This window comes from Carassius gibelio, chromosome A9 (assembly GCF_023724105.1).
Source record: "Carassius gibelio isolate Cgi1373 ecotype wild population from Czech Republic chromosome A9, carGib1.2-hapl.c, whole genome shotgun sequence".
NCBI classification, from domain to species: domain Eukaryota; kingdom Metazoa; phylum Chordata; class Actinopteri; order Cypriniformes; family Cyprinidae; genus Carassius; species Carassius gibelio.
In genome coordinates, this window is record NC_068379.1 from 3,566,799 (window position 1) to 3,591,405 (window position 24,607).

The following is a 24,607-nucleotide window of genomic DNA, read 5'->3' on the forward strand; positions in this document are numbered from 1 at the left end:
CAACATGTCAGTGACTGATGTTGATATCTAGAAGGAGCTGGCCATGTTTCACCACAGAGTGTAAAGAAACAAAGAAAAAAATATATATTTTGAGGAAAAAAAAAAGACTTTTCAAGACAATCTCTGAAGTGCCTGTAAGTACCATGGTGCGTTATTTTATTTTTTCTGCAGCTCATAGCTTTATGTATTCTGTGTGTCTTTGTGCAATATAAAACTAAACATACACTAGCAGTGCCGAAGCAGCATCATCTCCCTGACTGAAGCTACAGTCCAAAAATACACTCGCACTTGAAGACGTCATCAATCATCACACGTCATGGAGGAAGAGTTACTAGCTGTATTCTATACTGGTTTGTGCAGAATAGGAAAAAGAAGCCAAAATATACAGTATACGTATATATATGAGGAGGATATTTATTTATTTCAGTCTTTCTAACCCTAAAGGACTTGAATGGAAGTGTATCTGGTGTAACTAAAGATTATATTGTAACAGTTATATTGTGGCATCACTGTCACTATCTCCTAGAATATAGCTGAAACCAAACTTGTAAGGGATGTGTTACACTTTTGTGCTCCGGCGTTTAAGTGTGTTAGACTGTTATTCCTCTCTAGAGCTTTCTGTTGGGTGTGAAATGTTTCATAGCTGAGCAGATTCATTCAGTTCTCTGTTTGCGCTGATGTCTGTGGAACTGCTTCCACTAGCCTGTGGCTCTGGATGGTTAGTTACAACTACTGTCACAGCTAATTGAAGCCAAGAGACTTAAATGGAAATATAGTGAGAAACAAGATTTTGCATTTAAAAAAAAAAAAAGAAAAAAAAAAAAGAAAGGAAAATAATTGGATATGCTGTGACTACATTAATATCCATGTAAAAACTCTCAAACAATTCATTTATAGAAACTTACCTGCAAAAAAAAAAAAAAAAAAACTTACATGAAAACAATTTGTTGCTTTTGTGTCATGTGAGGAACAGCGGGGGCTGACCTACAGAGGGATGAGGGAGTAAATCGATTGGGCCCCAGGGAAAATCATGGCTCAAAATGATATTATAAATGTGTCTTTAGTCAGTGATACACACTTTTGACTTCCAGTAAGAAGATTTCGTTATTGACCCACTGTGGCTTTTGTGTTTACAGATATGGCTGCTACTGAGCAGATTGCAGAGATGTTGATGAGAGCAGAGGAATTCTGGGTACAGAGACAAACAGACCCCTCGGCTCCACCTCCTCAATCAGAAGAGCACTGCACAGATGCCATCCAGGACAGCAGCCTGCCTTTAAAGAAACTGTATGTACCGGTTACAGACATACAGATATGATTCAGAGAATGTGTTGCCAATCCATGGACTTGAACGCTCTAGATTTTAGAGAGTTCAGTTCTTGGCAGGAAGTGATTAGCAAATTTAGACTGACATTCTGGCTAAGATGACCTTCCTAGGCTAGTAGGTATATAGTGAAATTATATATTTATATCAGGATTTGAAATGAGCAGGGGCTCGAGGTAAAAATGCCACCAAAGTGACTAAAAATTCCTCAAAATTCAACATAATGCCCCAGTATGGTTACATATAATGTACATTTATAACATGTTATAAACATTCAATATTAGTAAACGTTATTATTAAATAGAAAGTTTTTTTTATTTTTTTTCACCCTTAAATGCCAGCACCGTCAACACAAGTTCTGTTAATAAAATGTTAATAAGCCACAGCAGAACATTGTGCATCTTCAAGAAACACAATGGTGTTTGTTACTGAATGAATCCGCGTTTTTGAACAAATCAGTCGAGCAAATGATTCAGTGACACATTTATCAAGTCAGTTACTTGCTTTGCTTCTGAATGAATCCGCTATTATGAATGAATCATTTGAATGAATGATCCAATGATGGCGTTTTTATTTTCATATATAAAGTACCATTTAATTTTCTAATCATTTAACCTGTTAACTGTCACTCACGTTTTTGAAGATAGACTTGAATGTGCATGATACAAACCTACATTTTTATAATTCATGACTGAAAACATTTTGTAACATGATTTTGATGTACCATTTACATGGTAATGCAATGTCTGATTTTAAAATGGGGTTTGAAGGATGAATTTTGAGATTTTATGTTTTCAAGTGATATATAACTTCTGATGATTTCTAAAATGTGATAGAGAAAAAGGCAACGAGGAAGTCTTTTTTTTTAAACAAAGGTCAAAGCTGCTTTTGCAATGTAGTTTTCTGAGGGTGCACTCTTGTCATAAATTCATCTATTACTTTTCCTACATAATTTTTAACAAAACAATATTGGTAAAATATATATTTGGGAGTCTTAGACCTTTACAACGATATATAGTTTGTCAAGATTAGATTAGATTTGATTGTAATATAGTATAGTCAACGTAGGCGTCCCTTATACGGGACGGGGTGACATTTAACAGGTTAAAATAATAATAATAATAATAATATTTTACATATATATATATATATATATATATATATATATATATATATATATATATTTATTTATGTATTTATTTATATATATATATATATTTATTTATGTATTTATTTATTTATTTATTTTTTATCTTTCTTATAATATTATTTAGGCAAATGTAATAACGGTGTTAATGCATTTATGCCACCTCTGAGCTGCAAAACAGTCTGTGTGAATGCACCTCAGTGCCACTTCAGATGCAGATTCTGTGTCAACATGGCAGTGCAAAGATGGATTTTGATTTCTTTCTTTTTTTTATTTTCTTCCTTCAGGGCTACTATGGCTCTTCCAATCTCTAGAAGGGACAGTTTGTTGGAGAAGGAGGCCATGTTCAGGGACTCAGGAGGAGCTCTGACACAGCAGCCTTCACTTGATAACGGGCTGGATGGATCATATCCCAGCGCTGCAGGAAAACTGGAGCAGGTCAGAAGAGACCTTTAAAGAATGTTTAAAAAAGTCTATAGTGTATATATTTTGGTCATTCATCTGAAACAAAGTATTACAGAGCATGCAAGCTCAGTTGCAAAGCACAGTGACATGCTTCCATGTACAGTACACCATTTAAGACATCATGGGTAGGATTTTAGGTTGCATGCTACCCTGAAAGTCTAGGTTATATTATATAGTTTAAATATGCACAAGATTCTATAAACTGAACCAATACATTCACTAGCAAAAATAAATTGCATTCTATACTGATCTTGCAGGTTCAGAGTGATTTGTCTTGTTCCCAACGAGTAATAGGGAGAAACGAGTAACATCTAATACACTTAAATCTCGTTTCACCACAGCGGGTTTGGGATTAATGCGTTTGAGAAAGTCCTGGCCTGCTATTGGAGAGCAGCAAGTAGAATCAGTCATTGTTTGGAAGTAGAGAGCCTCAGTAATCTATCCCACTGCACACGCTGACCCCCCTCACCCTGAGAGTGACCCCTGACCTCTGAAGAAAATCAGTTCTCTTACTCTCAGGCCTGCAGTGCTGTATAGTTAAGTGGATGTGTGTTTTTTTTTTTTGTGTCAACATTTACAATGCATTTACACTACTATTGAAAGGTTTGGGGTCAGTATGATTTGTATTTTTTTTACTGAATACTTGCTAAATTTTATTTTGCAAGGGTGCACTAAATTGAACAGAAGTGATAGTAAATACCTTTAAAATGTTACACAGTTGATAGTTATTAGCATTTACTTAAGCAGCAAATCATATTATTATCATAGCATATTATTTTTTTAAGAAATCCTAATAGTTTATGGCCTAAGCATGAATATTTCAGATTTCATAATAGGGGTGCTCCCTAGGAGGAGAATTCCCCCCATTTTCAAAAATAAAATTCAGGCCCTGAATGAATGTCTGTAAAAATCCTGGTTGGAAGCATCACTGTACATAATTCTACATTATAAAAAGAAGGCTTCAAAAAGATTAGTTTTGCTAATCGTATCGGCAGAGACTGTTTCCTGTGATCGACGATCTGTCACCGGCTCCAAAAGTCCTGATCGGAGCATCCTTAATCATAAGCAATGTTTTTGTGTTTCAGGTGAAACTAATGCCTCCTGCTCCTAATGATGACCTTGCTTCCCTCAGTGAGCTCACAGACAGCAGCCTGCTCTACGAGATGCAGAAGCGGTTTGCTAATGACCAGATATATGTACGTAGATACACAAACACATACACAGTCATTGGGCTATAATGAGGCATGCAGTTGGTTAGTCAGAATTATGTCTCAAGTCGAGAATAAACACACAGTTAGAACTAAGGCTGTCACTTTTAGTTCGAAAATAGATTGCACAATCGATCCCACCAACCAAAAAAAGTTTTGAAAATGAAAATAAGGAATCGATTTTAACCAAATATGTACGCTATTCATTTTAAAATAATTGTACAATTAAAAAATATAGATGTAACAAAACTCACAAACACAAATACACGAATTCGCCTCATTCGCACATCTAGTTACAGGAGATTCTGAGTTATGAAAAGGACCGTTGCAAGCTGACAGCGACCGGCTTTTGTGATGGAAAATTGTCAGTAATACCCCCACCTTGCGCAGCTGTACATGAGTGTCCCTGGGGCGTCAGTGCGGTCGGAGCGCGTCTTCTCAAAAGCTGGCCATATAGTGAATAAAAAACGCTCTGCTCTGGACCCCGAAAATGTTGATCGACTTGTTTTCCAATAAATTTGTAATGGCCCTAGCCTTTTTGCACATTTCATGCCTGCCTAGTGCCGCCTAGCCTAAGTGTCAGTTACGTTCAATAAAAAACCACAAACGGCATGTTCTCAAGTCCATTTAAAGTTTCATTTTTTGAACAGTTGTTTGAAATGGATTGAATCATTATTTTAAATAATCTTGGAGATTTTTGAATTGCCTAAATCATAAATGCAGCCGGGTTGAAGCCTGCAGTGATGTTTTTCTTTTGTTATGGCAGCCGTCCCCTCTGAATACATATTTTTTCGAGAATGTTGCACTCCTGTTGCTGTTTGTTATTCTGCACGAAACTTCATGCCAATAAATAAGAAATATTGCTGACTTGTGTGTTTCCAGCGCTCTCTTAACGTTCGTCCATTATTTGACGTTGAAAAAGGAAACGTCTTTTTTTTTTTTTTTAGACATGGAAAATCGATTTTACAATCGATTCAATGAACACTCATGTCTTAAAAATCGAAAATGATTTTTTTCACAAAAGTGACAGCCCTAGTTATAACCCCAGGCCTCAGTCTAGCCTTTCATTCTCTGTCTTAACTCAGTCTGAAAGAGCTGATGTCCGGATTCTGGCCTCTATCCTACGCTCTGTGGTCTTTCACCAAGCCATCCGGTCCAGTGTGCCTCACACACACACACACACACACACACACACACTGCTGGATCTCTTGTCGTGAGGTCTTGGAGAGTGGCCAAGGCCTCTGATTGTAGCGTGGCCAGGGACTGGTGTTTGGATGGCAGCCCTCTAGGTCTCACTGTATTTAGGCCAAAGACTTGAGCCAGCCCTGGGGAGATGAAAAGACATTCTTACATTGACTCGCTGTTGACGGCTGCTGCTACCATTACCACAGTGGCTGTTCCTAATATAAATCTTGGCTTCTGACATTTATTATAAGTTTTGATGCTACTATAATCTTACAGCTGTACTTACTCAATTGTTCTTGATTATATCTCTGCCACCTCGGATACTGTCAATGCCATTGCTGCTATTCATTTTAAAGGGCCATATTCTACATTATTTTAGCATTTCAGTATTATTAAATGTCTATGTACAGTACCATTTTAGCTAAGGTTTCTCTCCCCAAACACTGGTGGTTAAGTGATATATTAAAAGTGTTATATTAAAATGTTGTACTTTCTTCTGACTCTCAGAATTGAACAGTCTATCTTTGCTGCTGACTTTTGTGAATAATATCAGTGAATGATTGGCTTACGTTTTCATACAAGTGACTAAGAATGGCTTACCTGACTAACAATCTGTTGATTTGAATTGACTTACAACTCTCAACTGTTTATTTGTGTCATCATTCAACCTTTCACAAAACTATTTTGTAGGTCATATTACAGTTTGATTATACATTACTATTTCCACTTCAGATGTGGGTGTATCATCAAAATGTGTGATAAGCATATACTTACAATTTTTTTTTTACCATACTTAAAATATATATGTGTGTGTGTACAGTACAGACCAAAAGGTTGGAAACATTACTATTTTAATGTTTTTGAAGTAATTTTCTTCTGCTCCTCAAGCCTGCATTTATTTGATCAAAAATACTGAAAAAAAATTAATATTGTGAAATATTATTACAATTTAAAATATATATTTTTTTACATTTATTATACTTTAAATTATCATTTATTTCTGTGATGCAAAGCTGATTTTTTAGGATCATTATCACATGATCCTTTAGAAATTATTGTAATATAATGATTCATTATCAAAGTTGGAAACAGTTCTGCTGCTTAATATTTGTTCAGAACATGTGATACTTTTTTAGGATACTTTGATGAATAAAAAAAGAAGCTATGTTTTTAAAATATAAATATTTTGTAATAACAATATACACTACTGGTCACTAATTTGGTGTCAGTAATTTTTTTCTTTCTTTTTAAAAAAAATAAAATCAATACTTTTATTCAGCAAGGATGTGTTAAATTGATAGTGATAGTAAAGAAAATATATTATTAGAATTTTTTTTTTTGAATAAATGCAGTTCAACGAAGTTCGAAGTTCAAAAACATTAAAAATAGTAATGTTTACAAACTTTTGGTCTGTATACACACACACACACACACACACACACACAAATGCACTTAAGGGCAATCTGAATGTTATGTTTTGGAAACTTAATTTCATTTTAATTGCAATTAAATTAATGTATTATAATGTATTATACTTTTTTTATTTAAATTTAATTTAAATCCTTTTGGACCCACTTTAGTAGGGCTTCATGTGATTTCATAATTCTATAGTCATTTAAATATGGTCCAGGTGTACTGCTGTACGTACTGACAAGCATTTATAGTTGACTAAAATGGTGTCAGGTATTTAAAGATTTGCACTTAAATCGTTCATTTAGAATATTTAAATTGCATTACCTTTAAATGCAGTATTGAATGACACTTAACTTTTAATAATAGTCAAGTACTTTACATGAGCTTCAGTGTGGTATGTTAAACTGAATGCTTTTATTTCAAAAGAGCTATTTTTAGGGTGGGCAATTCGGAAAAGCATCCACCCTTGCATGTTTATTCTGTTATTCTGTCCTAAAGAAGAGTTGTCTGTTCTTATGAATCAATTAAGAGTTTGATTATAAGAATAAATCCATTTCTATATTTATCCCCCTCCCCACCGTGGATCGTTGGAGCAGGCCTGCGGTCTATGGCTGCTCACAGGCTGTCGACTACACACTGTGCTCGTTCATGACCGCTGCCAAATCTATGCTTAATGGCCACTGCTATTCCCACACTTTACAATGGGCCGTAATGAAGTCTCCCTACTGAGGCCGATATGGAGGGAGAGAGCAGAGATTGGGGCTTTTGTGTTACACTGTAATGGGGTCTAATGATATCTGTCATTAAGGCAATGATGGATAGAGATGGTGATGGTTACTGATCGTTTCTCGAGAGATGGAAAGAGTGAGAGATGATAGACATGCACTTTATAAGAGGGGATTGATCCATGTTTCCCTCAGCAGATGAGAAGTCCAGTCTGATGATGATAGATATTTTCTAATAAGATCTAGTACTTCTTAAGAGTGCTCTCTGATCTCTGATCCGACTGAAAGTTGTGTCATAGTAAATGGGTAAAGCATGTTCTCTGTGAAAGTCCAGGTATGCCTGTGTGTCCATATTCATCAGACGTGCTGTGAAAGATTTGTGAGACTGACACTAAAAGGTTAGTGACCTTCAGGTTGTGATTGAGAACACACTAGTATAACACAACAGCAACCTAGACATCTAATCCCAGGAGGCATCTCCGTGACCTGGAGCAAGAAATAAAGCTCTTGAGAGATAAATTAGCAGTTCGCCTGTACTGATACCCTCCGGACTCATGAGAGCACATACGAGTACGAGATCATTAAGAAATCTTACCAGCCTCAGATTTTTGAATAATAGTGTAACTCGAAACAAATTTGCTACTGAAACAAATATACTTGTGGATATCTAGATTACTAAGTGTATCAAACTACCGTATTTTCCGGACTATAAGCATAGACTGTAAAAAAACATGGACGTAGTGTCCGTGACGTCACCCATAGACTCCTCAATAGCTGTTTTGAAGCCTAAAGTGTGCAGAGCGGGCCGTCGCCATCTTGGAAGCGCGTCACCGCGCGACTCTCCCGGATAATCGAAAATGGGCAAAAAGGTGGGAGCTGATTGCTGAAGCCACGCCCACCTAGTTCGACTGCATTGTCAGCAGCGGCAATCCACCTGTCACTCATATGGCCACGCCCTTAATCAGGGACGGACTGGGACTAAAAAACGGCCCTGGACTTTGACTAGGCCTGGCCCAGAGCAATCGACACGTGTAAACTCGACAACAACAAAAATAATGCCTAGCATGAGTGTCACGAGACTTTAATTGTGGCTCATGATACTATACCATCCAAATTATAGCAATAGCACTGATGCTGACTAGATGTTGAGCTGGAGTGGGTGTCTTTCTCTGCTCTTGGTCTAAACTCAACCTGAATAAACAACAATGGAATGGATTAAAAAACAAAAACATAAAACAGGTTTTATTCCAAGATAGCATGGAATAGTTTATATAATATGCTGTTATAAAACGTATATTATACAATCTATTCCATGCTGTCTTAAAATGAATTTATTACTTAATAATCTTAATTTATGCAGTAATTAATCTTACTGCACAGATTATAATACCACATCTAAATGAAAATACACCATTACAAATTTAACTTCTATATTCAAAATCTTCAAAATTTGTAAATATTAAGTGTAATGTTACCAACATTTTCAAAAGTAAAAGCACAAAATATTTCTTAAGATTAGCTACTGCATGTTACATTTTACAGCTAAAAGTTTAGCTGTTTTAACTACTGTAATCATTAAAAATGTAGCAACCTGAATATCACTTCTTTTTTTTATTCTTCCTACTCTTCCACTTCTTCTTCTTCTTACTTGGCGGCCACGGCCAGTGCAGTGCATTGCTGCCACCTACAGTACTGGAGTGTAAAAACAGATTAGTGGGGGAACAAAACGGTGATGACTGCATGCTTGGCGGGTGGTGGGCCGGCCCACCGGCTGTCCTGGAGTACCGGCCGTTCTGTGATTCTCCAGATCACACAGATGGCCAGTCCGCCCCTGCCCTTAATTATGCAGAACTTTAAGGCTTAATATAATTTAAACGGATGAGTTATAAAAAAATTCACCCCCCTCATAGTTGTCATGAAGGGCAAAATTAGCAATATAGACCAAAATCATTTTTTGAACCAGGCTGTAAACATGTTTTTTTTCTGCTGTAAAGTTGGGCATTTTAACATGGGGAGTCTATGGGAATGACTCTCTTCTGCAGCCAACCTCAAGTGGCCAGTCGATGAATTGCAGTTTTAGTCACTTCCTTATTGGCCTCACAAGAGAGAGCGCGAGGTTGCCGCTCGACTATAAGTCACACTTTTTTTCATAGTTTGGCTGGTCCTGCGACTTATAGTCAGGTGCGACTTATTTATTAAAATTAATTTGACATGAACCGAGAGAAATGAACCAAGAGAAATGAACCAAGAGAAATAGAGAGCCCTCTCGTGGCTGTAGACGGTAATGTTTTCTCTTGGTTCTTGGTTCTAAATAAATGCGACTTATAGTCCGGTGCGACTTATATATGTTTTTGTCCTCATCATGGCATATTTTTGGACTGATGCGACTTATACTCAGGTGCGACTTATAGTCCGAAAAAATACATCCACATAATACACACACCCATTGGGCAGCCATTTATATCAAACTGTTTTTTTCATTAGACTGTGGTCATGTTGAGGCTTAAACTATAAAAAGTTAACCATGTGCACTTTTTTTCCCCTTTGTCTTTTCAGACCTACATTGGACACATTCTTCTCCTTTTTAACCCTTACAAGGACCTGCCCATCTACTCTAATCTCGTAAGTACAGAGACATGCATTCAGTGTTGTTTTTATGTCAAATAAATGTTTACTTTTCCAGCAGTATGATTTAGTGTTCATCTCTAACTAGAGAAGATTTTAAGCTGTTCTCTTGTTCGCATTCTGTAAGCACAGCGCAGCACTTTCAATTCAAACAGGACTTGATCTTTTTATAAATAATGCATGGACTTCCTGACAGTGATCGCATATTCAACAAACAGTGCTCACTTCCTGTGCCCTCTTCATCTACCTATAAGATCCCCACTCCTCCTTCCTCTTTTTATTTCTGTATCTTCCTTCGAGTTGTTTGAGGTCCTCAAGTTTAGCGTCCGTCCAGCCGGCCTGCCGTCTCCTCTGATACAGCTGGCTGTCCACAGAAAGGCAGAGTTGATGAGAGAACACTCAGGGACACACAGCATGTGCCACCCGCCGCTAAGAAATATAAAAGATGTCAAGATGACCATCTGCCTGCCGTAACGCTTTACTGGCACGTGAAGGGGAGCAGAGGAGTGGATCAAATGCACACACACTTTATAAATGATATGCAGCGGGTCCATTGGGGCATCTGTCCCATGTCGTTCCCTGCATCAGAGACCCATTTCAGGCATGATTTCTCCAGATTGGGGCTCAGAGTCAGACTGACGCATTGAGAGTGAAGGACATATGCACCGCCATCTGTGATGGCCTCAGACCCCATCATGCTCAGGTTACATCACCTGACCCCCTTTATCATAAACTTTAATCCAGGTCTGTATATCAATCTCTGTCCTTCAGCACACAGCCTCCAAACTGTCCCAAGTTTGTCAAGTCAAAAAGCAACTGGAGGCTAAATTCCACAATAAAGTGAAAGATGAAAAACAATCTAACCACAGTAAAGATCTGTTTGTGTGTGTATTTATTTATTTATTTTTTTTGTGTGTGTGTATGTATATGTGTGTTGTGGTCTTTTATTTAAATGTTTTTTTCTTTAAAAAAAACATGTATTTATTTGTTTTATGTATGTATTTATTTTGTTTGGTTTGTGTTTTGTTTTGTTTGAATTTGTTGTTTTATTATTATTAGTATTATTTTTAATCTGTGTTTTTGCTTTTTGTTTGCTTTGTTTTGTTTGAATTTTTTGTTTTTATTTAAAAAACGTTTGTTTTATTTTATTTTTTTTATCTGTGTTTTTAATTTTATTTGCTTTGGTTTTCTATGTGTGTGTATAAATGTGTTTTTGTGTTTGATGATGTTAAATGCTTTTTCTTTTTACGTGTTGTGTTTATCGTAATTGTTGTTGTTGTTTTTTTTTTTGTTTGTTTTTTTTTTATCCATTCAAAACATTGTACAGGCAGTGAAATTAGCCTCGATGCTGCCTTCAGACGATTGAGTTTGACAGTAGTTAAACAAAATGTCTAAATGTTAAACAAACATAGACTGTGACAAAGGCACACTGGCTCACATTGCATATATAATGCTTGTTGAGGCTATATTTTTTGTTATGAATACACCGCTTGTCTTGCCCACTCTTCCTATGTCCTTGCTGTGTCCTCTATGGCTCTGTTACAGCATGTGTGTTGTGTCTCAGTGGTAAAGGGTAATTTCAGCATTATCCTTTTTTCCCCAAATTGGGCTAAAATGTAGCTTATTCTGCATTGCTTGCACACACACACACTAACACATAACCTTTCTGTTTCTAACACCTAGAAATAAACCCAGACACTAAAACTGTAGTGTTGCTTAAGTTTTATTCTTGCTGTGTGAAGATATATTTTATATCTCAGGCTTTTAGCCTCATTCAGATCTAAATATGAAATCTCTCTTATTACTCGAGATCCAATGCTTCCACACTCAGTTATTTCACTTTTAGCCAGCAAGTGTAATGATTTAAATGTGCCATTCTTAAAAAACCTTGTTTGTACGGCAACAAAGAAGAGCGTTCAAGTTGATTTCAGGTTTTTCTTTTCAGTGCCGTTTTAATTAAATTTGCATGAAAGCCACTTTGCTCAGCATCTTGTTTTCACCTGGACCCAAGAATCGAATATCTGTGCAGAAAGTGGATATAAATGTTTAATAAGTGCGTGTAAATGCAATCACAGTTCACTATGCAGACAAATGTATTTCCAGAAGGCAAAAACAGATAGAGAGATGCAACACCTGAAGTTATCTACAAAATAAAGTTTTAAATGTCTAAAGAGTGTTTAAACAGGCTTAACGTTAATTGCTTCAGGCTTAATTAACTTCAGGATCTTAATGCGCAGAGGTTTAGAAATAATCCTTGAAAAATATCAAACACTAATGAAGTAAACAGGTCGTGGGAAATTGGCAGTGTTCTGTAAATGCCTCTCTTTCTGTCTCTCAGGTCAGTCAGTTGTATCTGAGCTCCAGTGGTCGTCTGTGTTCCTCTCTCCCGCCTCATATCTTCTCTTCAGCGGAGCGTGCCTATCACATGATGCTGCAGGAGCGACGCCCACAGTGTTTCATCATCAGGTGCCGCCCACTGACATGCATAACACCGCCACCCCTGTCATGCATTCTTCACATTTTCATGTTTTATTTGCACAGTCAGTAGTAAATTTCACTGCACATTTTCTACCTTCTGTCATTTATGCACCAGCTTATAGTTTGGGAATAGCGGTCCACAGCTCAGTAAGTGATCCTGTGTTGGTGGAGAGGTTGAAATGAGGTCGTGTTAGAGATGCCTGCTCCCGTATTTGGGTAACACTGACTCCTGGATCACCAGAGCGGTTCTCGCTAAACGCCGTCACGGAGACAAATGTGCCAGGGACGGTGTAAATCCAAACCTGTTAAAAGCTCTCAGCGAGATTAATGGATGCAGGGGCAGCTGTGTAGCCCACGCTGTGTCCTGTCTTGCACTCCGGTCATCTCTGATTGCTTTTAAGTCCTGGTTCACATTCTGATGCTCCTCCACTGGCCCGAACCTGGTTTCGCTGAGCCAGACAGGATCGGACAGCTACTTTAATGCCCTTTCTGCGTGGGCTATCCATCACACCAACACACACACACACACACACACACACACACACACACACTTGTCCTGCAGGTGAGGGCAGATCGCTGCAGAACCATGGAAAGAAAAGTGGCAGAATGCTAGTTTAAGGGGCTCTCAAACACACACACAAACACCTACTCACTACTAGCTCAGCAATTCATTGCGCCCTTGAGTTCAGTTACATTTCAGAATTGGTTTCCATAAAGAAATTGGAAAAAGGAAAGAAATAACATCAGACCCTCCAGGAAATGATTGGTGGGAGGCCAAATGACCTTAAAGAATCATCTGCTCAAGACCGCTTTCTTCCATTCAGTCTCTCTGTGGCAGGTCTCTGCTAGCATCCAGGCTCTTCACACCGCGTGTTGAGATGCTAGTTATCACCGTGAGCTGTTTGACTGTGCTTTGTGACTCATTTTAAGAGGTCGTAACATTGAAGAGTGCAGTAATTAATAAAGTTACTGCACCTCATCAAGAATATGAAGTGGGATGTATGGCAGTAATGAGACAAGATTCATCCCTGCCAAAGCCCTTGTTAGTTTCAGGCTGTGGTGTGGAATAGCACCCTGTAAATATACTGCTAGAAATCAGATTTAAGTAAAATGACATCGCAAATGCTTTGAAAAAGATGCTGTAGCTTGCTAGCCTTTTTCTAAAACATGCTGATTAGCTAGAAAGGCATTTAATAAATGTGCATCTGATGCAATCCCTGTTAAAAAAAGGTGATTATGCATGTCTTTTTGCGACTAAATTAAATGTAATTAAATTAATAAAATAGGAATAAAGCAACACTGATAAACTCTGCGCAATTATAAATGTACAAAAACATAAATAAATGTATACCAGCTTTTAAAACTTTGGGATTGGTTATTTATTTATCTAACTTTGGGATTGCTTGGTTGGTTATTTACCCAAATTACAGTTAAAACACTAATGTTGTTTAACATGTGTACTATTTCAGTGTATTTTAAAATGTAATTTATTTCTGTGATGCAAAGCTGAATTTTCAGCATCATTACTCCAGTCTTTAGCATCGCATGATCCTTCTGATAATCTTTCTGATATGCTGATATGGTCCCAAATAAATTATTATTATTTATATATCTTATTTCAGTATTAATATTTAATTTCCGCCAATAAAAGTACTAAGTATATTTGGTATTGCACTGTGTTTGAGATAGTAACAATGTACTATTCCACACAATATTAGTGAGTCTTCAGCTTAACAACTTTCCAATTTTAACTCTGTTGTATTTTGGGCATCTGTTGTAGAAGCTCATCCGTGACTGCTTTGGATTGACAGCAGTATCGTAAAAAATAGCCATAGCAGATATGCTGAAAGCTTACTTGAAGAGAGATAACAAAATGCACGAAAAAATAAAACCAGAGGCAGTTTGATACGGGTTAGGTATTGTGGAAAAAAAGTGGCGTATGAATAAAAGAGAAGAACAAGTGATTTGAACAAATCCCCAAGTAGTGCATTGTGATAAGTGCAGATACGTGCTCCTGGATGACTCTGGTCAGAGACCTGCTCAGGAGGCAGATGCCCGCAGGCAGAAGAGCAGAGGGATCTTCAGTTTTTGATGCTATATTGCTGTAGGCTGACTGTAATCTCAGTGAAACAGCTTCCTAACACACTGTAAGATCTCTCATTGGTAAACGTGAAAAGGGCTGAAAGGAGCACGCATTCACGAGGGACGCTCGCCCAGAGGTCTTTGAAAATATCAGCTGCTCTCTTGGTTTCTTTTATGTATCTTTACATTGACAGATGAACTTTTAGGCAGATTTGCAGTGTTTTTCAACCGCACTCTCTAGGTGAATCTGTCACAAACACTTCCCCTAAAAAAAAAGAATAATAATAATAAAAAAATAAAATAACTCTTCCTGCACCATTGTTTTCATGACATTTCAGCACATTTTACCAGCCAAGTTTAATTACTGAAATGCAAAAAAAAAAAAAAATGCATTAAACTACATTTATATTGTTACAAAGGATTCAAATAAATGACAAAAAATAAATTGCTAATCATCATATAATTCCAGAAGCAGCTGCATCACCATTCCTACAAAAAATAAAAATAAATGAAAAACCAGCACATCTGTCGTCAACCTTGACAATAATCTGCAAATATTACAACAATTTCTGAGAAAGGATCTCGTGACGCTGAAGACTGGAGTAATGATGCTGGGAACTCAGCTTTGTAATCACAGAAATAAATAACATTTTAAAATCTATTCAAATAGAAAACAGTTGCTTAAATTGTTTCAATATTTCACAACAGAACTGTTTTCTTTGAATAATAAAACAATACAAACTCATTATTTGAATGGTAGTGTCACTGTAGAGATAAAGTCTTTTTACATCTTGGTGATAGATATGGTGCTGTCTTTTGTTCTTCAACTGATATCCTCACCTTTATTTTCTCTCTGTCCAGTGGAGAGAGTGGTTCTGGGAAGTCTGTGGCCTGTAAGCACATCCTGAAACACCTGGCTGCCCGCTCAAGTCCCAAAGGCTTCGCTTTAGAGCCGCGGATGAAGCATGTAAGTCTGTCTGTTCGGCACACACTAAGAAACATCTGGATCCTCTTTTTACATAGAGCACTTCTGCCTCTGGTAAAAAATAAAAATAAAAATTAAATCTTTGTTTTTATGTTTTTTTTTTTTTTTTATACATTTACAAATAATGCAACATCTTTAAAACAAGAAATTTAATTGAGCTGCCCTCAGTGTAGTGTACTCGATGTACAATGTACTCATGTAGTGATTGTTATGCGTTCGCTGTGTTGAACGTTCAGTGTTTTTCTCGTGTGTGTTCTGTTATCTGAACCCTGGAGGTGTCTATGTGCTTTCAGTTACTCCTTCAGAGTCATGATAGCCTCAAACAGCTGGTATCCTCTCATCCATCAGAGATTTAGATGCTTTGAATGAGCCTCCGAAAGCCCGAGGTTGGCAAATTGTGCTTATTGTTGAATCTCAAGGAAAGAGGCATTGTTAGATAAAGACACATCCACATACAGAAACCACTGGAGCCGTTTAATGACCAGGGGCCACTGGTGACATTATTACACATGAATGCATCTCTCTCTCGGTCTCTGCAGTGTGTGTGTGTGTGTGTGTGTGTGTGTGTGCTCTTAATTCTAGATGCAGCAGTACACAGCACAGCCTTTTGCTGTTGTCTCTTTATTGAGTACATTTTATCAGTTGTGGCTTGTCGCCACCTGGTGGAAAAAAAATGCTAAGTGCCCTGAGTAGTTATCCTTGTGGCCTAGTGAGCTGTCTTCTGTTTAAACAAGTAGCTGCCTTTTAAGATAAATATACATGTGTCTTTATAAGTGCTGCTCTACAGGTCAAAAGTCTTGAATATATATATATATATATATATATATATATATATATATATATATATATATATATATATATATATATATATATATATTTTTTTTTTTTTACATTTATTGCTATATTATTATAAATGTAATTACAATTTAAAATAAAAATCTATCTATCTATCTATCTTAACCATTCAAATTCCAGGGTAACCTGTTTCATGTATTATTACAATGCTCAGAAATCCAGTATTTTTGGAGAGAGATTTCAATTAAGTGCTGTCTAGGTAGGCTGCTCACTAGGGTCCACACTCACTAGAGAGTCCACGTGGGAACCCCTCTCTCTGTTTTGTAGTCACCACTTCATTCTTCTGTCATGTTTGCAGGTGAATGCGATCTTGGAAGCTTTTGGTCATGCTAAGACCCCGATGAACTCCTCGGCAAGCCGTTTCATCAAGCTGATCTCACTGCAGTACTGTGAGAAGAGACGGAGTCTACTCAGAGGTAGCTACACTGCTTCGGACTTCACTTGGATTAGCTGTAGCATTGCTTTGATGTTGTTGAATGTAGAGAAATGGAGAATGTGTTTTTTTTAGGTGTCAGCTCTCAGCAGAGATCATCCTTCACCTATAGAGGGAGCCATTGCTCTGCTAATGACCATCATCTCTTGTTTTCAGGCCGTCTGTACACTTACATGCTGGAGAAGTCGAGAGTCATCTGCACTCCGCTGCTTCAGCAGAACTTTAACATCTTCTCCCTGATGTCTGAGGGGCTTTCAGCAGAGGAGAGGAGTGCTCTGTATCTAAACAATGTCCTAGCTCACAGGTAACACTGGCAGGCATGCTATTTATGTGCATTTATTTATTTGAGAAACACTTCTTTTATAAAAACACATCCTACATTATTATTAATTCTAACATATTCCACATAAGGATTATTTTATTTTATTGCCAGTGAATATTTATGTTTTATGTCGTTTTTTTATGGTATTTTATTTTGTTTTATTTTATTTTATTCGCAAACACTGCAAGTGCATGTTTCAAAATAAGCTTAAATATTATGATATTTTAAATAAAACTTAACATTTGGAAAGTCGACTTATCTATAGTTTTCGTAGAAAACCAACTTGAAAAGTAGATAGTTATCATTAGTGTAATACACCTTTTCAAACATGTTTTTTTTTCAGATTCAGATATAGATCTCTATAATATTTATGCTGTAGTTAAGGGTAGACTGAGACATGAACACTACAAGTTATTAAATTCGATTATTAAATTCAGCAGTCAGCAAAATGCATTGAATTTGCATTGTCAGATTGATTCTCTTTTAGCCTTTAACGCCAACATTTTTCAAAATGTAAAAAACTCTGAACTCTCTGTGAACCTAAGCGTCCTCAGCAAATCTTGCATAAGGGTAAATGGAAGGTTGTCATTAAAAATGTAACCTTCACTTTTCTTTGACTTGAATTTGTGATTATGTCAGTGACACTTAGAACATCTGCAACTTTTTTGTTTTGTGCCAATGTAAAGGCTGTCATCGCAGATCTTAAATGACACTAATCATGTCTCTTGTGTGTGTGTGTGTGTGTGTGTTTTCAGGTGTATGAGCACAGCGGCTCCCGGTGAAACTCCTGCAGTAGCTACAGCGTGTCCTCAGAGCAGAGAGAAGCTCTCGGCCCTTAAACAGGCTCTGCGTGCCCTCGGCTTCAACAGACTGGTACACACATGTTCAGAAACACATGCATCCTCACGCATCATGCACAGATCTAAAATAACTGCACATGCATGCTTAGTTTTTATTGTGTGTGAGACATAAATACAATGAAGTTCAAAAATATGAGAACACATAGATGTAGGATTCAAAGTTAATTTCAACCTGGAAATAAAAACATTAAATAAAATTAAATAACAATAAATAAAGAATCATGGCTCCATTTATTTATAAATATGGAAAAGAAAAACAGTAACGTTGTGAAATATTGTTGCTATTTAAAATAATGGTTTTCAATTTTTATATACTATAAAATATAATTTATTCTTGTGATTCAAAGCTTAATTTTAAGCATCATCAGTCCAGTCTTCAGTGTTACATGATCCTTCAGAAGTCATTCTAATTGGCTGATTTCTAATCAATGTTGGAAGCAGTTTTGCTGCTTAATATATATATATATATTTTTGTAACGTGATAATTTTTACCTTTCCAAAGTTTGGGTGTCAGTAATTTATTATTTTTTTCTTTCTTTCTTTTTTAAAATAAATTAATGCTTTTATTCTGCAAGGATGTGTTAAATTTATTTTAAAAAAAAAGTTATAATAAAGATTTGTATTTATTAGAATTTTTAAAAATATTTTAATTAAATGGTTTTCTTTTTAACTGTATTCATCAAATAATCCTGAAAAAAAAAATATCACAGGTTCCAAAAAATATTCAGCAGCACAACTTTTCCAACATTGATAATAAATCAGCGTAATAAAATGATTTCTGAAGAATCATGTGACACTGAAGACTGGAGTGATGATGCAAAAAACAAATTATATTTTAAAACACATTAAAATAGAAAACCATTCTTTTAAACTGTAATAATGTTTTACAATATTAAGTTTTAGTTTTTAGTTTTATGTGTTATTTCAGTTGATGTTTTATGTCTTTACTTTGAGTTAAAGTTAGCTTTGACTGGTTTTAAGTGACTCACATGTACAGGGACCGAGAGCTGGTATGCCTCTGGCTTTGGCAGCCGCTTCAGACATGTTGTTCTGATTTATGTAGTTTACCCATTATAACTCATTACAGTATGTCTGGAGACTATAAAACGCACTGCTCAGACTGGCATTCAGCCTGAGGACACACTAACCTGTCAACCTGTGTGCTGTTATTACAGTTAGCTAACGACTTGAAGAGTATGTTCACAATAGAGCACTAGCATATGAATTACTGCACACTACGTTTGCACGAACACATGCACGCCCTTAAGGTAATACATGGACATTCTGTTACAGTGGAGAGTGTAATAGAGTTAACACTGTGTTCTGAGTTCAAACACACACATTCACATACACTCCCTCACACACCTGACCGAAAGACTTCACACCGTGCTCAAATCCTGCCAGGATCCTGTAAATCTGCTCCAGTAAAGGAAGACCGTTCCTCTCATCCCATCAGTGCAGCACGAGCCTTTATGACCCTTACACATATTAACACAACACAGTCTCTCAAACTTTACCTTTTACTTTACATTCACTCTCTCACTGACACAGGACTTCCTCGTCTCTTTCTTTTACACACACACACAGTAGAGCAGTGGTATCAACCTTTTTGACTTCTCACAATGTCCATAATGTTCATATTTTAAAGCTACTGTATACAATGCAACTCCAATTTCCTATTCTAATTCCAGCCACCAAATTAGACATGCATCCTTTTGGACCCAGCCCACACATGTGACTGGACTGTGCCGTGTAATTGACCGTTTTCAAGTGGTCTGTTTTTTTTGCCTTGTTGAAGTCTCCAGTCCGGTCTGACTCTCAGCGCTTTGTCTCTCTTTCAGGAGGTGGAGAATTTGTTTGTGGTCCTCTCTGCGCTGCTGCATCTGGGAGATGTGCGCTTCACCGCCCTGACAGACGCTGACACTGCGCTTGTGTCCGACTTACAGCTGCTAGATAGAGGTCAGTCGTGCAGCTGCAGCATGAGGCCAGCAGGGGGCGATCCCCTCCACCAGAAGCTCTGAAGGATAGACTGGGGAATTGCTGTCGCACACCATCCAGGGTTGTTTACATCAGTTTTACCGTGGCCTAATAGCAGAATCACTCACTACACAATGGAAAACTCGCTCTGACACACATACATGTCATGCAATTTAGTGCTAATCTGTCTTTTTATCCACACACATGCACAGGGTCACCTGTTTCCTTAAGCTCTGAAGAGCAGCGGGGCGGAACAGAAAGGCCACTTGCTGCCCTCCGCGTTACATAATGACACACATAATACTGAGCCTGGGTAAACAAGTGACGTCAGCACACGCAAATACACAAACTGATACATTCGCATCCGTGTGAGGTTCCCATCGGCGTGGATACATGAGAACACACCCGAAAACACACTCAGATTAATGACAGTGCACTAGATGCCATATGCAAACAGTGATATAAGTGCATGAGAGAAAGTAAATGGGAGGCCATAGTTCAAAGCTGGACTGTGTATGTGTTAAAACATGTTATGTTGACTCTGCAAACTGATTGGAGGAGCCATGTTCAAAGCCTTTATTAAATGGTCAGTGTGGCATTTACATAATATGAGCTTGTAGAAGGTGATGAGTATTCCTGATTTGTAATTGTTTAAGAATTATAATACAGCATCATGTTTGGAGTCACCAGTGAGTTACCGTTGGATTAAGTGTGTAGCTGTTTATGTTTATGTTATATATGCATATGTTTTATTATTTTGTTTTGACTTCAGATGTGGCTTATCCAAACAGATTTTAGATGTGTAACTGATTGTACTCATAAATGTGTGTGAATATTATTTATTTATTTGTTTTTTCTGCAGTGGCTGGGATGCTGCAGGTGAGCTCTGAAGATCTAGGCTCTTCCCTCACCTCTGATGTGCAGTGTTTCAAAGGTACAACCTTCAGTTTCCACGTACCAGCATCAATCAACACAGACTAAACACTGTCAGTTAAAGGATTGGTTCACTTCCAGAATAAAAAAAATCAATTCCTGATAATTTCCTCATCCCCATGTCATCCAAGATATGTATGTCTTTCCTTCTTTAGACTCAAATAAATGAAGGTTTTGGAGGAAAACACTCCAGGATTTTTCTCCATATAATGGATTGCCAATGGGTTGAAGGTCCAAATTGCAGTCCAGAGCAGCTTCAAAGGCTCTACACGATCCCAGCTCATTTAAAAAAAAAAAGAGAAGACATTATACAGTTTTTCATATTCACGCATGGTTAGCTCTTGGTCTGTGTAATCTGGTTCAAAAAGGTAGGATAGGGTGAAAAACTAATTTTCTCCTCCAACTTCAAAATCATCCGTCATCGTTTTATCCTTTGTTGTAAAGGGCATTTTATTCTCTTTTGCACATTTGCTTTGTACACACTGGGTTTGGTACATCCACCTACATGCATGAGCTTTTCTTCATTTCTTTGTGACTGGATCTTGGATAGCATGGAGGTGAGCAAATGATCACGACATTTTAATTCTGGAAGTGAACTAATCCTTTAAAGTCAGCTTGTTTAGCATAACAACATACCGTATTTTCCGGACTGTAAGTCACACTTTTTTCCATAGTTTGGCTGGTCCTGCGACTTATAGTCAGGTGCGACTTATTTATCAAAATTAATTTGACATGAACCAAGAGAAATTAACTAAGAGAAATGAACCAAGAGAAAACATAACCGTGTACAGCCACCAGAGGGCGCTCTATGCTGCTCAGTGCACTTGTAGTCTACACTGAAGACATAGAGCGCCCTCTCGTGGCTGGAGACGGTGATGTTTTCTCTTGGTTCTAAATAAATGCAACTTATAGTCCAGTGCGACTTATATATGTTTTTTTCCTCGTCATGACTTATTTTTCGACTGATTCGACTTATACTCAGGTGTGACTTATAGTCTGAAAATTACGGTACATGTCTTAAATCTCACTGCTGGGAGGCCTGCTGACACCAGTCAGTGTGATGTACTTGCCTTTGCTCGGTGACAAACTCTTCGATGAATGCATCCTCAAGCGTTTGGCCTTGGATTGTGTTACTGGCAAGCCCAAATTGGCACAATTGGATAACTGCCTTCTCATTTAAAATACACAGACATAAACACATAATTCTTTTGTGAGGTCTAGACTATGTACATGTTGTGCCATTATTTATGCCAGTATTTATGAGTCACATGATGTCTGGATGTTAACCTAATTCAACAATCGAGGACACACCAACCTATTGCCTAAAATTACAAGCACACTTACAAGCATTGTCTTGTTTCTGTCTGTGATTTGTCTCTGTCTGCCTTGACTTTGTCACGCATCTGTGCCTCCCAAAAAACTCAATTCTGTTATCATTTATTCTCCAAAAATGCATTGGAGTAGTGTAAAACTGGTCCAAAATCACTGGTGCACTTTATACATTCTAGATACATTCTGAATCTATTTATTTGCTTTGCATGATGTAAAGATCAAAATTGTAATGACTTACATTGTCTTGAATTCTTGACATAAGTCCTAGCTCTAGCATTCATAACACAAATTGGTAATTGGCATTATTTTGAGTCAAATCTAAAACGGTCTGAATGATTGTTTCATGAACAATCTAGTTAATGACTCTGATCATCTGAAAGGGTAGAATATCAGTCGATAACAAAATCAATTTGGCTTTTATCATACATTAATGCTGCTTTTGAAACTTGAATACTTCAGTTCCCATTCATTGTAATTATATTGACAAGTGCAAGCACTATGCTCTTTCTTAATTTGGACCCCAAAAGTAATTTCAAGTAAGTTATAATTTCAAGAAAGTAATTTGAAGACAGTCGTCCAGATTTTGAAAAGACATGAGGGAGAGGAAGTCTTAAATTTGAATCTCTGGGTGAACTAATCTCATGATGATCTGTTGTTTTGATCATTGTGTTCCTCAAACAAGCAAACAATTCAGAAAGAAATGCCATCTTTACAATGCCACGCTTGTGTGAAATATATGCAGAAGATGCATTAATCTCTGATATGCGGCAGTCACAGGGCACTGACTGGTGGTCAGACGTTGGATCTGAGTGCATCTGAATGTTGACGCGCTGTGGCCGGCCATGAATGGCATAGCGAATGCGGTGATTCAGTGTCTGACATCATCAAAGGTCACATCATCGGAGTCCAGGCGTTGTGTGTCCTCCACATTAGCATGTGCAGTGTCCTCTCAGCCAGCACCACTAACAATGGCCAGCTTGTTTTTTAGCTACCCACATGCAGCGTATATCAGTCAGAATGTGACACACTGTCTCCAGTTTGTTTTCCTCTTTGCTCTGTTCCCCTGTTGTTTTGAGCGGTCACTGGCTGTTTTGATGTTTTTTACTTGAAGGATCAGCTTGCATTTAGATAAAGATCCTGTTATGCTGGTTAATGCTGGTTCAGTGACGGTCTAGCGATGGGACAACAAAACAACCAGCATCGTTGACTTTGCTGGTTAAAGAATTAATTTGCCACAAAAATGAAAACATGAAACTACTTCTGATGGATTCAATCTTGTATGACTTACTTTCTGCTTTGGAACACAAAGTTATTTAAGAGTGTATCCATGCTGTTCTTTCCATATAACTTAATTGATAGTGCCCATATGGATAGTTTGGGTTTTTAAGGAATAACTTAATAAGGTTTAACTGTGTTAAAGTGAGCTTGTGCTATATTTGACAGCCCTAAAATGTACACGAGACATATATATATATATTTTATTTTTATTTATTTTTTTTACATTCTGCATGTTCCCTATTGATCGACAAGATATAATTGTCTCTGATCATCAACTGTTCTTAAACGATCAGCTGATGTGGGATGTGCAGATAGTTGCTTTTACCATATAATTCAGATTATTGGCTGATACATCACTGCATCCTTAACATATACATAATGGGGACCAACACGTATGACCACCTGTGCTAGTCTTTAAGGATGGAAGACAATGTGAAAAGGTTACTACCTGCTTGACATTTGCCCTCTGCCTCAGGTGATGTCATAACAAGGCGGCACACCGTCGAAATGTCCAACCATCACAGAGATCTCTTGGCTAAAGCTCTGTATGGACGACTCTTCAGCTTCTTGGTCAATAACATTAACTTTTACCTCCAAGGCCATGAAGAAATCACTGGGTAAGATGCATGTTTGTGTGTGTGAGCGTGCACGTGAGCTTAGATTCATGCTTTTATATGGATACGTTTTCCTTTGTGCATTTGAGTGTGAATGAGAGACCTGAATAAAGGAGATAGTTATTGAGTTATTGTACATTTCAGCGGCTCACAGAACATACTCGGCTGTTACCAGTAGAAACAAGCACCGAGTCCTTCTCAGAGACCTTCTGTGATTAATATTAGTCAAAACAGTGAGGTTTTTGAAGTATTCACATAGTGTATGTGAGACATCTGCCCTAAAGCACCCGAAGGTAAGTTGACAGAGCCAGTAGCGTATGAGCATGAAGACACACCTCCCCTGCTGTTATTGCATTATGTGAAAGG

The 24,607-nt window shown here is 37.4% G+C and overlaps 1 protein-coding gene across 1 annotated transcript in view; it reads left to right on the forward strand.

Annotated features, from left to right (window-relative positions):
* LOC128020353 (unconventional myosin-XVI-like) overlaps positions 1 to 24,607 on the forward strand; it is a 124,548-nt gene that overhangs the window by 65,784 nt on the left and 34,157 nt on the right. The window contains exons 9-20 of the mRNA XM_052607183.1: positions 1,137 to 1,287; positions 2,759 to 2,909; positions 4,022 to 4,132; positions 10,024 to 10,089; positions 12,431 to 12,558; positions 15,514 to 15,619; positions 16,791 to 16,908; positions 17,082 to 17,229; positions 18,003 to 18,120; positions 19,949 to 20,066; positions 20,947 to 21,018; positions 24,103 to 24,244. Coding sequence (XP_052463143.1) covers positions 1,137 to 1,287; positions 2,759 to 2,909; positions 4,022 to 4,132; positions 10,024 to 10,089; positions 12,431 to 12,558; positions 15,514 to 15,619; positions 16,791 to 16,908; positions 17,082 to 17,229; positions 18,003 to 18,120; positions 19,949 to 20,066; positions 20,947 to 21,018; positions 24,103 to 24,244 — 1,429 coding nt within the window. The remainder of the gene's footprint in view (positions 1 to 1,136; positions 1,288 to 2,758; positions 2,910 to 4,021; positions 4,133 to 10,023; positions 10,090 to 12,430; positions 12,559 to 15,513; positions 15,620 to 16,790; positions 16,909 to 17,081; positions 17,230 to 18,002; positions 18,121 to 19,948; positions 20,067 to 20,946; positions 21,019 to 24,102; positions 24,245 to 24,607) is intronic.